This window comes from Pteropus vampyrus, unplaced genomic scaffold, assembly GCF_000151845.1.
Source record: "Pteropus vampyrus isolate Shadow unplaced genomic scaffold, Pvam_2.0 Scaffold44, whole genome shotgun sequence".
NCBI lineage: Eukaryota > Metazoa > Chordata > Mammalia > Chiroptera > Pteropodidae > Pteropus > Pteropus vampyrus.
The window spans coordinates 6,843,994-6,857,882 of record NW_011888825.1 but is presented as its reverse complement, the minus strand read 5'-3'; the positions used below and the strand labels follow the sequence as shown (position 1 = coordinate 6,857,882).

Sequence of the window (13,889 nt, the reverse complement as noted above, 5' to 3'; positions counted from 1 at the left end):
CTATATCTCTTTGGGGGATGCTGTAATTTTGAAAAGTGGTTTTAAACTACTCTTGTAATACAAGGGTTCCAATGAGCCCTTCAAAAACCCCTGAGGGCAAGATGATAGAAGGCAGTGGATGGGGCTCAGACCCCTTTTAACACACACATGTGTAAGTAATACATTTGGCAAAAAGACCGGAAGAGAATTTAATGTATTTCAACTTGAGTTTAACTACTGGTGGTGGGACTGTAGATATTTTCTTGCAGCCCTTTCTTAAAATGTCCACAATTGACTTTAAGAGTACAAAAGTGAATTGTCTGATTCTGTTTATAAAAGATGGCTTCTGCTGCTTGGGTGGGCTATGGCTCTCAGGGGTCATGGCAGAGCCCTCCCCTGGCCATGGCTGGCTTCTCCTAACCTAGTGTCTTGTCCTTTCAGAATGGCTGCAGTCTGTCCAGGCCACCATGATCCTGTCTATCATCTTCAGTGTTATGTCCCTGTTCCTGTTCTTCTGCCAGCTCTTCACCCTCACCAAGGGGGGCCGGTTTTATATCACTGGATTCTTCCAAATCCTTGCTGGTAAGTTGGAGACAATAAAGTCCACATGGAAGCTGGGCCCATCCAAGGCTGCAGAATGATCAGTTAATAGAAGGATGTGGCTCCAGAATGACTGATGTTCTTGAGTCGGCCCAGTTGATGGTTTTCATAAACTACAGGTGTGTGTGAGTGTGTGTGTGTGCTGTGCACCTGTATGTGTGCATATACCTTAGAATTTGGGAACTCTCCACTTCTCCATGGAATAATGTGCATGAGAAATAGGAGTTGGGGCTCTGGAAAGAAGGTCCCTAACCAAGCCAGACCCATCACCAGAAAGGAAGCTTCAATCAACACATAATCAGAGGTAAATGCTGAGGATATCAGTACAGTAGAGGCCAGTCTTGAAGCAGGATTCCTATAGATTATGTTATGCCGTAAGGAACTGTGGTGGCTTTAGCACAGAAAATGGCCTTGACATGCTGCTGAGAGCTGCCATAACTGTTCTCAGGTATGTGTCTTTCATTCTAAGCAGTGATGAAGCCACACTACAAATTCTTTCTATCCCTTACTCCATCTCCTCAGTTCTACTGGGCTTTGCCCTACTGTTGCCATCCACAGGTGTCTTCATTTTGGTACTCTTGTCTAACCTGCCATCATTTCCAAACATGGGACCATGACAATATACAAGAGATCTCCTTCATCTCCTCCCTAACTTTCCTTCAAGTTCCCCCATGGGACAGGTTATCTATATGTATGATGTGCAGAGTCCTAGAGTCTATTATAGAGGGAGACATCTTATAACTTTGTTTCTAGATTCTGCCCAATGTCTTACTTCATTGACTCTTATCCTTTTGTCCATTGATTGCCAATTGACTGAGTCAGCAGGACACAGGAGAGAAATAAGAGGCTGATGTGGTGGTGGATTCTACAGTCCAAGTTAAAAAATATGGACCAGAGTATGTCTAGGTACTGTGAGATGTTCCAGATTTGGGCTGTCTAAGTAGGCAAATGGCATAACATCTCTTGTTTTAGTTGGTTGTCAAAATGTCCATGATGCTGAATCACCACCTGGTACTCAGGAGCAGTCATTTGGAGGGTTGAAAACAGCCCATGTGTCCTTGATGGATGGATGGATGGGTTGATATAATGGCTTACACAGGGCTGTATGGTAAAACAAAGCCCCAAGTTGAATGTTGATGACCTTTTCTAAAAGCCAGAGAGTTATCTTTTCCTGGAAAAAAAAAAAAAAAAAAAGAGGGTCCTGGAGACCCTCTTCTCATTAAATACTTAAATACAACATTTCAAAATGCACAGTTTTAGTATTTCAAAACCAAATAGTGGTTTGCTTCTTGCACAGGTTTTATTATAATAAGCCAAGCTCCCGGATTGTTGCCAGCTTTGTTAAATTAGTAATTACACAGTAAGAGATCATTTCTAGGTATATTAGAGGCAGAGTTATCATTATTCACTCTATTTCAAGAAGGAATATATAGAACTAGTATGTATTCTGGGATTCCTTTTTTGGTTCACTGTTTAAGTTTGATATCAAATCAAATGGCAATCGTATCCATTGTGTCAATGGATATATCCTCAAGAGAAAGCAATATAGACTTAGGAAGCAGAAGTTTCATAAAATATTTATATTTGATCTATACACGCTTGATATTTTACTGATAAATAAACTGAGACTGGGAGAGAATAAATCGAATGCCCAGGGTCACCCAGCTCATGCAAGGAAATTGAATGCTTACACCTCTCATACCACAGGAACTGAATATAGGTAGGTATTTCCTTATATTTGGAGATATGGAATACACCAAAATTTTTATGGAACACAAAATTCAAGGCAGAAACTCAGCTTTTTGTATTATCTTTTATTGAATTTGATTTACAGTGGAAGATCGGTGCAAATTTGTGTCATTTATTATTCCTAAGTTCCCAAGCCTGCACTTTCAGAGCTGCTCAAACTAAAAATATTGGACTGAGAGGAGCTAAGTTACTGTTGAAGGGGCTTCTCAGAGCAGTCAGCACAGCATCTTCCTCTTCATTTTTCCCACTGAGATATTTCAGCTTTAAATTCTCTAACAATGCCTCTTTAGCAACGTCAACATCCCGAGATAAGAACCATTAAACCTAAAAGCAACAAACAGGACAAACAAACAGAGACTCATGGACATGAACAATAGACTAGTGGTTACCAGAGGGTAAGGGGGAGGTGGAAGGGGGAAGGTAAACGGAGTAAAAAAGGTCAAATATGTGGTGACAGAAAGAACTCTTAACTATGGGAGAGGAACACACAATGCAATATATATGCCTTATTATTAAAATGTATACCTGAAACTTACTGGATTACATTAACCAATGTCACCAAAATAAATAAATAAATAAATTTTAAAAAAAGAACCATTAAGTTGCAAATGCTGTCACTGCACTGTGTGTTAAAATATTTTGTTCACCCCAAAACTCTTAGGTGTTGAGGTTTTCAAATCTTTCAGTTTATTTACCATCCATACTCTCTTCACTATTTTGATTCTTCTCTAAACTCAATACAAACCTTTTAGAACTCCTATAAAACCTCTGAATGTAAAAGTACATGAGTTGTTCTTTATCTCTTTCAACTCTAGCTGCTTATCTCTCGCAAGACCTACTTTTCAGTTATCAGTTTGTCAGTTTAGCTGTCCATATTTGCGTAAGATTTTATCTTGAATTAGAAGTGTTGAGCCAAAATAGCAGTTGTAATTTATAAGTCCTAAGAATGTTCTGTTCTTAATTGTTAACTCCCGTCAAAAAGATCTGGAAGTTTGTCTTCTGGAAACCTCAGGTCTCTGGAATGTTGCATTTGAACTTGCTGTAGGGTCTTCCCATTAAAATTGAGAACTAAAAGAGTTAAGGGCATAACTTAGAGATGTTCTGACTCTTTTAATGTCTGACAATTCTAAATCAACTTTATTGTGTATTTTTCCCAACTCAGGGCCTATTAAGAAGCCAGTAACTAGAGAGAAAACTAGGGAGGATTGTTGTAGTTGAGAACTTGTGACTGCCTGAAAAGTTATAGTGCAATATCAAGGAACAAGTCAGAAAAACTAAAACAAATGAAAAACTAAAACAAACAAGAAACAAGTAGTGGAAAGGAAAGGAGGGAGGGAGGGTGGAAGGAAGAACAAAGTAGCCCCACAATCATGGGATGTAAAATCTAAGAGTGTGTTTGCCACAGTAGCTAGGGTCCATGCAGGGCAGATACTTCTTAAAAGCATTGAAGCATTTTAAGTGGAAGCCACTGGAATCTCCACTGAGCCTCCCAAGTGCCATTTGCAGGCTGGATTATCTCTGCATAGCTTCTCTTTGGCCGGGGGGCCTAGCTGTGGTCTTTATAGATTATACACATAAGTGTTCAGGGAAGGCAAGTGCAAGGTGTGTGGGGCTCTTGGGGTTGTCTAGAGATTTAGGAGCTGTCTCTGCCTTGCTCTAGATTACAGCTCTGCATGTGGTTATAGGTCCACCTGCTTTGCTGTATCATCCCTTCTCCATTTCATAATAAGCCACAAGCCTCACATTTAAGAACTATCTTTCCTTGATTACACATTTCTTATATCGGCTGCTTCTTGAAGACATATCAAGAGCTGCCTTCATCTAGTTAAGTGTTTTGCGATCTTAGCTGCACATCGGAACTACGTTTTTAAAAAAGGAGTGCTTTTTAGAAAAATGCCAGTGCTCAGGCGTCATCCCTGGAGAGTTCCATTCAAGAGCTCTTAGATGGGACCGCTCCCTCTGACTCTGAGGTTCATCCGGGGTCGGGGACTACAGGTGTAGACATTAAATTGCCCCTAATCCCACTGTCAGGTCTTCTAGGGCAGTTCCCCACAGACAGCTCATCCTCTTCATGAGCCATTTATTCTAAACCCCCTTCTTAGAGAAGGGTCAGCCTAATCCTGTATCTGGCTTTTGGTATCATTCTTATTTTCAGAGGCTGTAGCCATCTGTTCCCAGACAGTATAACTACTTGCTCTAGCTCTGTCGGGTTTGGTTCTACTTACCCCCAGCAACGAGCTCTGTGCATACCACATAGAAGAAGGCCCTGAATAACTTACTTGCTGGATGACCGGATAATTGTGTTCTTTTGGCAGAATCAAACTCAGGTCACATGTGTAGTTACTCTTTGTCATGATTAAGAGGAATAGAAAGCATGGAAGAAGGAGACTCTTGAATGAGTTTTACTTTTTCTGTTTGTTTTGTTTCTTTTGTCAGACAGATTGATATAGAAATAGGACTTTAGGATAAAGGAATTTGGGTGATTAATAAAGGCAAAGTGACCTCCCTGTTCTGATTGGTTCAAAGACAGCTTTAGTCAGATACCACATTTAGAAACCCTCCTTTGAGTGAATCATTCCAGATGTTGCACTGCCTATGCCCAGATCCGAAACTAGAATGCTGTGGGTGACTTTCTAGGCAACAGGGGTCACTTAGATGCTGAAGATGGAAACTGGGCTAGAAGCACAGAGAAGGCTCTGTGTAGGTCAAACATAGACCCCAGTGCTTTCAGAGTAACAGATCTTCTAGCCTCTTCCTGCCCCACCTTATCACCCTAAGGATGAGGTGGGCTGAGACAAAGGTGCTTATTCATTAAACCAACACCGCTGAGGCATCTTTCACTGACTCGCTCGGTGGTTTCACCTGCTGTTCACTTTCTAGCCAACTTCACTCTGGCTTCTGCTCCAGGTTCTCAAATGAACTGCTTGTGCAAAGGTTACTGGTGTCTACTTTTAAGTCATTTGCTGAATTTCTCTACTCCTTTTAATATTGTTGACTATTTACTACTTGAAACTGTTTATTCCCTCAGCTTCCAAGTCATCACCATTTTCCCAGCTACCTAAGTTAACCCACCAGGAAGTCATGCCAGCATCCCCTCTCCCTCATCCTGTATCCACTCCACCACTGAGTCCTGTCGTTATATAACAGCCTATGTATGTCCATTTCTTTTCTTTTACTCACTAAGAGCATTGCAGCTGTGTAAAAGCTAACTCATGCACCTTCCTGTCCCCTGTCTTGCCCTCACCCTTGAATGCATTTCCCACACTGCTGCAGAAGTGATCTTTCCAAAACACACATCTGATCATCTTTCTCCTCTGCTAAAGATGTGCTTCCCCCCACAACTTCTTCAATACGCCATTAAGGCCCTCCCTATATTGTGGGACACTCTTATTGTGACCTGCTGGTGGTTCCACCAAGCTCTCTCAGTCTTCCTTGCCTCACTCATGTTATTCCTTCTACCTGTGTTCCCTTCCCAACTTTCTTCACCTGACTAACTCTTACACATCCTTTAGACCCAGGTCAAGAACCATCTCCCCTGTCAGGCTTCTCCAGGTGCCCAGGTTGGGTTCAGTGCCCATCCATCCTCTCAGAGCATCAGTGCATTTCTCTCTCCCTCTTTCAAAGTCACATCATATAATATTGGAAGTTTCTACTGACATGTCTGTTTCTGGATGATACTTACCCCTTGATGGTAGGGGCCAGGTATCATTATTCTTGGTGCTCTTAGCATCTATAACAGTGCCTGCACACAGTAAGCACTCATTACATGTTCACTGAACTAAACAGAATAGACATAAGGAAGTTTAGAGAATTCTCATTATTTCTTCCTTAGTCTTTGGCCCCTTTGTTTCTGCTTTCCAAAAGTTCTGAGCTATAATGCTCACCCATGGTTGCAATTGTTATAAAGGGGGCTTGAGATTTCCTCTTTAAGAAGGGTTTAGGGAGAATTTTCAAAGAGTTGTTTCAGACTCAGCCATCCTGAGACAAGTAGAAACTCTTGTGAACTCCTGAATGGCCAACACTTCTGTGTAATCTGGACAGGGTCTGTGTCCTTCTACTTAAAGCTGACCTCTATGCCCAGACTCAGGATTCTCTGAGGGTGCCCTTGTTTCTTCCAAAGCACAGAATGCTCATCTGTGGGGAAAGCAGAACACCTGTGGGTATGTCAATAGCTTCATTTACCTTTATCCTGGGTGCCTTTGTAAATGCCTTTCCACCTACTGATTGCTGAGGAAGCCAGTAACAGTTCCTTTATGAGGAAAAGGGTTTGACTTTTAGGGGCTATTGTATGGCATTAACTGCTTGGTATGCTTGGTATTCCAGTGCAAATCTGTTGCTTTACTTAGGCAGCCTGGTAATAATATGTTACCTTAAATATCAGTCTTCTGACAACAATAATTATAAAGTGTGTATCTTCTCTTTGCTTTTGTAAGTATCTAAGCTTATTGCTTATTAAAGCAAAGCTTAAATTCATTCACTTCTGAGATTCCATTAGGGTGAATATCATATAAATTAAGCCATCATGTTAGTCATCGCACTTGTGTGTACGGCCTCTCCCTAGCTCTCTTGGTCATAGACAAAATGTTTTCTCTTTGATGTTCTTTTGCTAGTGAAATCTGATCATGGTGGGTCTACATGGCTACTGTGGTATTTTACATGCCAGTGCTGTTAGACACACACACCCCATCTGGAAGCCCTGCCAACATGATAAGCACTGCCCTGGCCCTTTAGCACGCTGTTTATACTTCCTTTTCTCCTTTGGTCATGCTTCTCTTTTTATAGCCCTGCTCTCATTAGGTAGGTCAGAACCAGCCCAACAGACAACGTCAGTATTTCTGAAAGACAAGAATTAGCTCTGTGGAGAGTTGAGCCATGGAGCTGTCGGGGAGATCATTGAGGATCACGGACCTCAAGCAAATTGAGTGTGTTCTCAACAGATCAAAACTGTATTCCTCAAACAACAATTCTCCAGCTGTGGTTTCCTCTCTGACACCAACATTTTTGCTGTCTCTTGAACTTTCTGTAGGTAGCAGGGTCCTGGATCCGATCCTAATGTCGTTCCAAGACTATTGTGTGGCTTTCTCAACAGGGGCCGGTTGGGTGGGAGTTTTCTGTTCTGATTTGCAGAAGGACAATTGTATTAGAGTGGTAACCGTGACATATTCCCACTTCTGTACTTTGTTCAAACAAAGTTGCAGTGTCCAGTCAAATAGCAGCCCAAATAGCAGTGAGGTTAGATGTGGGTGGTCCGGGTCATTGGGAGCTTTGGAACCACAGGGATCCCACATGGCCTGCTGAATTTATAATAGAGTCACTCAGAGCCTCTCAAAGACCCTGTTTTCAAGAGAGAACAGAGTAGGCTTTGTGCAGCTCCAAGGTGGGGGTGCCAACGTCACTGGACCCCTCCCTGCAGGGGATGTTTACTGTCATGGTGGGCATGGACTGTCACACTTCAACTTGAGGACTAAGGTGGAGGTTTTCTTCTTCTCACATCAAAGGGCTGCAATTCTGGGCAAGGGGAAGAGGCCTGACCTACCTATATATCTAATACCTTTCACCTCTCTTTGGGTTTCAAACCTGACCTTGGGAGTACCAAGAACTGTTGATATGGACCAGGTGCGATGGGCTTGGCCCTAATAGTCTCCCTACTCTGCAGCTTCGTATCCCGCTCTTATTCTGCCCTTCCTCCTTCTTCCTTCTTCCCCTTCTTTTTCATCTCCTTATATTCCTTTGTCTGCCTAGCAGTATTCACAGACATTGCTTGCTCCATCTCTATGTGGCAGTCCTGCTAAGGTAATTCACATGGAGTTCTTCCCATTTTCTCTCCAGAGCCCCAAACCGTTGCCATGACATAATTCAGATAATAGTAAAGTGTCATGTCAGTTTAACTGCTCTAGATAATACCTCACTCATTTGCATAGTGATTCACAGGTTTCCAGGAGCTCCCACATCCAACCATCCTTGGAAAAAGATAGGCAAGTTCATCCTGCAACCCAAATTCTTGCTGGCCACCTGTGCCAACTGGGAATTGGTGGCAGTTAAAGGAAGAGAAATGGGCAGAAAAGATGGCAAAGGACCTCAGAGATAATGGCCTGGGTCACGTAGATGAGAAGTGGAGTGGACTGCTTCCTGTGTTCTTATCTCTTCAAGTCTCCTCTCAACTCTGAATCTGGCAGCAAATTTCTTCCAGAGCTATACATTTTCTTCTTGCACAGCATTGTCTGTCCTCCCTGTTCCCCTCCCTGTAGCAACCTGTTGTGTGTGTGTGTGTGTATGTGTGTGTGTGCGTGCAAGTGCACGTGTGTGTGGTCAAGAACAATGAGTGGTATGGGCAGGTGCCCAGGTTCCTGTGGAACCTCCACTGGGAGTGGTGGAGAGGGTGTCTCCACTCCGACTTCTCTCTCACCTAGTTTGTCCCTCTCTTTCCCTAGGTCTATGCGTGATGAGTGCAGCATCCATTTACACGGTGAGGCACCCAGAGTGGCACCTCAACTCTGATTACTCCTATGGATTTGCCTACATCCTGGCCTGGGTGGCCTTCCCCCTGGCCCTTCTCAGTGGCGTCATCTATGTGATCTTGCGGAAGCGGGAATGAGGTGCCCAGACAGTTTGTCTGAGGCTCTGAGCATACACAGGGGAGGGAGGAAGGAAACCCTAAAACAGAAAAAAAATCCAAAAAACAGCTAGCCAAAAAATCCAAACTCAAACCAAACCAAACAGAAAGCAATTGGGGGGTGGGTAGGGGGTTAGTGTTGATTGAAGATGTATATAATATCTATGGTTTATAAAACCTATTTATAACACTTTTTACATATATGTACATAGTATTGTTTGCTTTATATGTTGACCATCAGCCTTGTGTTGAACTTTAAAGAAGTAGCTAAGAAACTTTACATCCTAACCGTATAAATCAAACTCAGTATTTTTGTTTTGTTTTTCATTTTTTTTTTTTTTTGGTTTTGCCCAGAAATAAAATAACTCCATCTCGCCCCTTCCCTTTCATCTGAAAGAAGATACCTCCCTCCCACTCCACCTCATTTAGAAAACCAAAGTGTGGGTAGAAACTCTGAACGGCCAAAAGCCCTTTTACTGTGGTGACCTAGTGTTCTTACAGAGACATGCACTGCCCATACCTCCATGTGAAGCCTTATGCACACATGGACAAAACTCTCAAACTGGAGCCCTTGGCAAAAACATGGCTTGTGGCTTCGGAATACTTGCCCTTGAGGGTGGGTGCCCTGGTCACATGTCTAGAAATCAGTGATGAAAAGAAAAAAAAAAACCTATGAAATGGTGCTATGTATTTACCATTCCTTATTATCACTAATCATCTAAACTACTCACTGGAAATTCAATTAACAATTTTACAACGTAAAGTAGAATGGAGACCTGAATAATTCTATGTAATATAAATGGTTTATAACCGCTTTTGTACCTAGCTAGGCTGCTATTATTACTATAATAAATAAATAATAAACACAGCCTTTACCACTCCCACATTTTTCTTGCGGTCGGAGCATCAGGACAAGTCTTAGATCCCATGGGACTCTGAGTTTCCAAGGCTTGGCTGGGTCTAGGCTGTTCTCTGCCTCCAAGGACTGTCTGGCAATGACTTGTATTGGCCACCAACTGTAGATGTATATATGGTGCCCTTCTGATGCTAAGACTCCAGACCTTTTTTTTTTTTTTTGCTTCTTTTTTTCTGATTTTATACCAACTGTGTGGACTAAGATGCATTAAAATAAACATCAGAGTAACTCACTGATCTCTCTTGGTTTTTTGTGGGGACCTGGGTGTGAGTGTGATGTATGTGTCGGAGTGGAGAGAAGTGCTTCAATGGAAAGCAAGGTTGAGGTGATGATCTGGGTTGCAGTTGGTATGAAAGGACCAAAAGCATAGCTTTTGTACAGGCCTTCCAGGAGCCTGTGCAAGTGTATGCTAATTGGAAAGGGCCGAGAACTGCAGCTAAGATGGAAATTGTAAATGGACTGCAAGGGACTTGAGTAAAGCTTATTTGGCTCAAACCTCTCTTGTGCTCCATTCTCTGATGACGGCATTGGGACCCCAGAGGCATGTCATGCATTCACCTAATACATGAGGGATGTTAGTAAGAGCAGCACAGATCCATAACCTTTAGAAGGAGAGGAGGTATGATATGGTGGAAACTATGTGATGGTGATTTGAGGCTTTTGTGCTCTGTTCTCTGATAACCAGCATGAGTCAGACTCTAAGATAAAATATTAGCTGGCATCCGCTGAACTCCTAAAATGGTTCTGAGAGAGGGAAGGGGCTGATTGTGTCCTCCTGCTCTGGGTTTCTGAGCTGTGTCTCACTTATATTTTTACCCATTGACCTTTTATTGTACATTTGTGATACATTAAGCTAGTGATGCACTCAATATTCCTCAATATATATTGAGCACCTATGTTGAACTGGGCACATTTTAGTAAGAGGCACAAGCAAACAAGTGACTACATTAAAACGATGAACATGGAAATGAGGCGGCCTGAATTTGAATCTGCCCTCTGCCTCTTAGCAGCTGTATGAAGTTGGACGTATTACTTAACCTCTAAGATTCAGTTTCCTCAACTATAAGATGAAAATGCCAATGCCACATTTATGGGATTATAGAAGTTAAAAGGAAATAAGTGTACAATGCTTGGTATATTGATGGTAGATAGAAAGCACTTTATAAATTAGTGTTTATCACAAATGTTACAATAGGGGTATATTAGAAGGGCATATAGATAGTTCTGGGGAATTCTCAATACCAGGGTGAGCATTAGAATCTCCAATGCTGGGGCCCACCCCAGAGATTTGGGTTCCTTATGTCTGCGGTGGGACCCAACTGGCCCTGATAGGTTTAAAAAACCCTGCCCATGATGATAGCATACAACCAGGGATGACAGCCTCTGAGCTTTCCAGTGCTTATCAGATTTTAATGTGCTTATGTATCACCTGTAAAATACAGATTCTTGCTCAGTAGGTCTGTGGTGGGAATTTGGGTTCTATATTTCCAGTTATTGCCTGAGTGATGCTGATTCTGATGCTCATGGTCACACCTTGAGTAGCGAGGACCTAGAATGAAGCCACCTTCAGGCACCTCATGCTCTTGAGTCTTGCAACATCTGTGATGGAAAAGGCTTCTCTCTTCTGAGGTTTTCAATAGTGACTAGCTTACTCTGCCTCTGACTCGGATTGGATAAGGTGGCACAGAAGGCCAGGAAATGCATGTGAGACATAGGTGATTTAGAAAACTGGGAATTTTACTTCACAAGCTTGTACTTTGAAAATGTATGCAGGCATACCTCACGGAGGTTGCGAGTTCAGTTCCAGACCACTGCAGTAGAGAGAGTTGTCACTTTTCTCTGTTTGTAAAAAACACCACATCTGTGAGGTACAATAAAGCGGAGGGACATTTCATAATGATAAATGGGTCAATATACCAGGAAAGTATAACATTTATAAACATATATGCACCTAATATCAGAGCACCAAAATTAAACAATAATAGTTGGAGACCTAAATATCCCACTTTCAATAACGAATAGAACAACTCAACAGAAGATAAAAGTAGAAATAAAAAAATCTATAGACCATTCCACCTAACAGCAACAGAAAATACATTTTTCTCAAGTGCACACAAAACAGTCTCCAAGATATGTCATATGCTAGGCTATAAAATAAATCTCAATAAATTTAAAGGGATAAAAATAACACAAAGTGTGTTCTGTGACAATAGTAGAATGAAATCAGAAATAAATAGCAGGAAAATAATTGAGAAACCAATATGGGAATTCGACAACACACTACTAAATTACCGATGAATTAAAGAAGAAATCAAAAGAAAAATCAGAGAATAATTTGAGATGAATGAAAATAAAGACAGAACATATCAAAATTTAGGAGATGCAACTAAAGCAGTGGTTAAAGTAAAATTTACAGCTATAAAAGACTATATTCAGAAAGAAGATCGCAAATCAGCAATCTAACCTTATACCTTATAATATTGGGGGGAGAGCATATTAAACCAATAGCATGCAGAAAGAAGAAAATAATAAAGATTAGAGCAGAAATTAATAAAATAGAGAATACAAAAACAATAGAGAAAATCAATGAAACCAAAAGCTGGTTCTTTGAAAAGATGAACAAAATTGACAAGCTAGATTTATTGTGATTTTGTGATATAATTAGAAATATATATTAGGTCTTCCTTTTTGCTTCCAGACCCAGAAATCCTAAAACCTTTGTAATTTCCAGAGTGAAAAAAGTGAAAGAAGGATCTTTTGTTGTTCATAATTTGCCCCTTTCAACCAGACCTAGTTTTATGCTAATGAAGTAACACATGGAGGATGAGAGCTGGTTGCCAGAGAAATCATGTAATCAGAGGGTTGGAACCTCAGCCCCACTCTCTGACCTCCAGAGAGTGAAGAAGGGCTGGGGATTTAGTTAATCACCAATGGCCAATGATATAATCAATCTTGCCTATGTAGTGGAACCTCTCTAAAAATTCTAAATGAAGGGGCATAGAGCTTCTCAGGTTGGTGAGCATATCCATGTGCATGGAGAGTGGTGCACTTTGAACTCCATGGGGACAGAGGCTCCTGCACTTGAGACCCTTCCAGACCTAGTCCTATGTACTCCTTCAACTGGCTGCTCATATTTATCCTTTATCATAACTTTTTAAAATAAACCAGTATCTTCTTTTCGGCTGGAATTGCCATCTTCCAGTAATTCTCCAAAATGACCAACACAAAGGGAAAGAGGAGAGGCACCCACTATACGTTCTCTAGGCCTTTTAGAAAGCATGGAGTAGTTCCTTTGGCCACATACATGCAAATCGACAAGAAAGGTGATATTGTAGACATCAAGGGAATGAGCATTGTTCAAAAAGGAATGCCCCACAAATTTACCATGGCAAAACTGGAAGAATTTACAATGTTACCCAGCATGCTGTGGCATTGTTGTAAACAAACAAATTAAGGGCAAGATTCTTGCCAAGAGAATTAATCAATATGTATTGAGCATATTAAGCACTCAAAAAGCTGAGATAGCTTTCTGAAACCTGTAAAGGAAAATGATCAAAAAAAGAAGGAAGCCAAAGAGAAAGTTACCTGGGTTCAGTTGAAGTGCCAGCCTGCTCCACCCAGAGAAGCACACTTTGTAAGAACAAATGGAAAGGAACCTGAGCTGCTGGAGCCCATTCCCTATGAATTCCTGGCATGATAGATTTCAAAAAAATAAAATAAAAGACCTCTAATTGAGTAGATGTCCCTTCCCCCAAAGAAATATTTAAAGAAAAGTAACTGTCCTAAAAATAAATAAATAAATAAAATAAACCAGTAAATGTAAGTAAAGTGTTTTCCTGAGTTCTGTGAGCCATTAAAGCAAATTAGTGAATCTTAGGAGGGTGTCGTGGACAGTCTTGATTTGGAGCCAAGTTGTACAGAAGTGTATGTAACCTGGAGACTCACTACTTGTGACCATCATCAGAAGTAGGAGGTGGTCTTGTGGGACAAAGCCCTTACTCTGTGGAGTCTGCACTAACTCTGAATTAAATC

At 41.3% G+C, this 13,889-nt stretch overlaps 1 protein-coding gene across 1 annotated transcript in view; it reads left to right on the top strand.

Annotated features, from left to right (window-relative positions):
* PMP22 (peripheral myelin protein 22) overlaps positions 1 to 10,093 on the top strand; it is a 31,802-nt gene extending 21,709 nt beyond the window's left edge. The window contains exons 2-3 of the mRNA XM_023529956.1: positions 421 to 561; positions 8,760 to 10,093. Of these exons, the coding sequence (XP_023385724.1) occupies positions 447 to 561; positions 8,760 to 8,923 (279 nt within the window). The 5' untranslated portion in view covers positions 421 to 446 and the 3' untranslated portion in view covers positions 8,924 to 10,093. The remainder of the gene's footprint in view (positions 1 to 420; positions 562 to 8,759) is intronic.
* Positions 10,094 to 13,889: the final 3,796 nt, after the last annotated feature.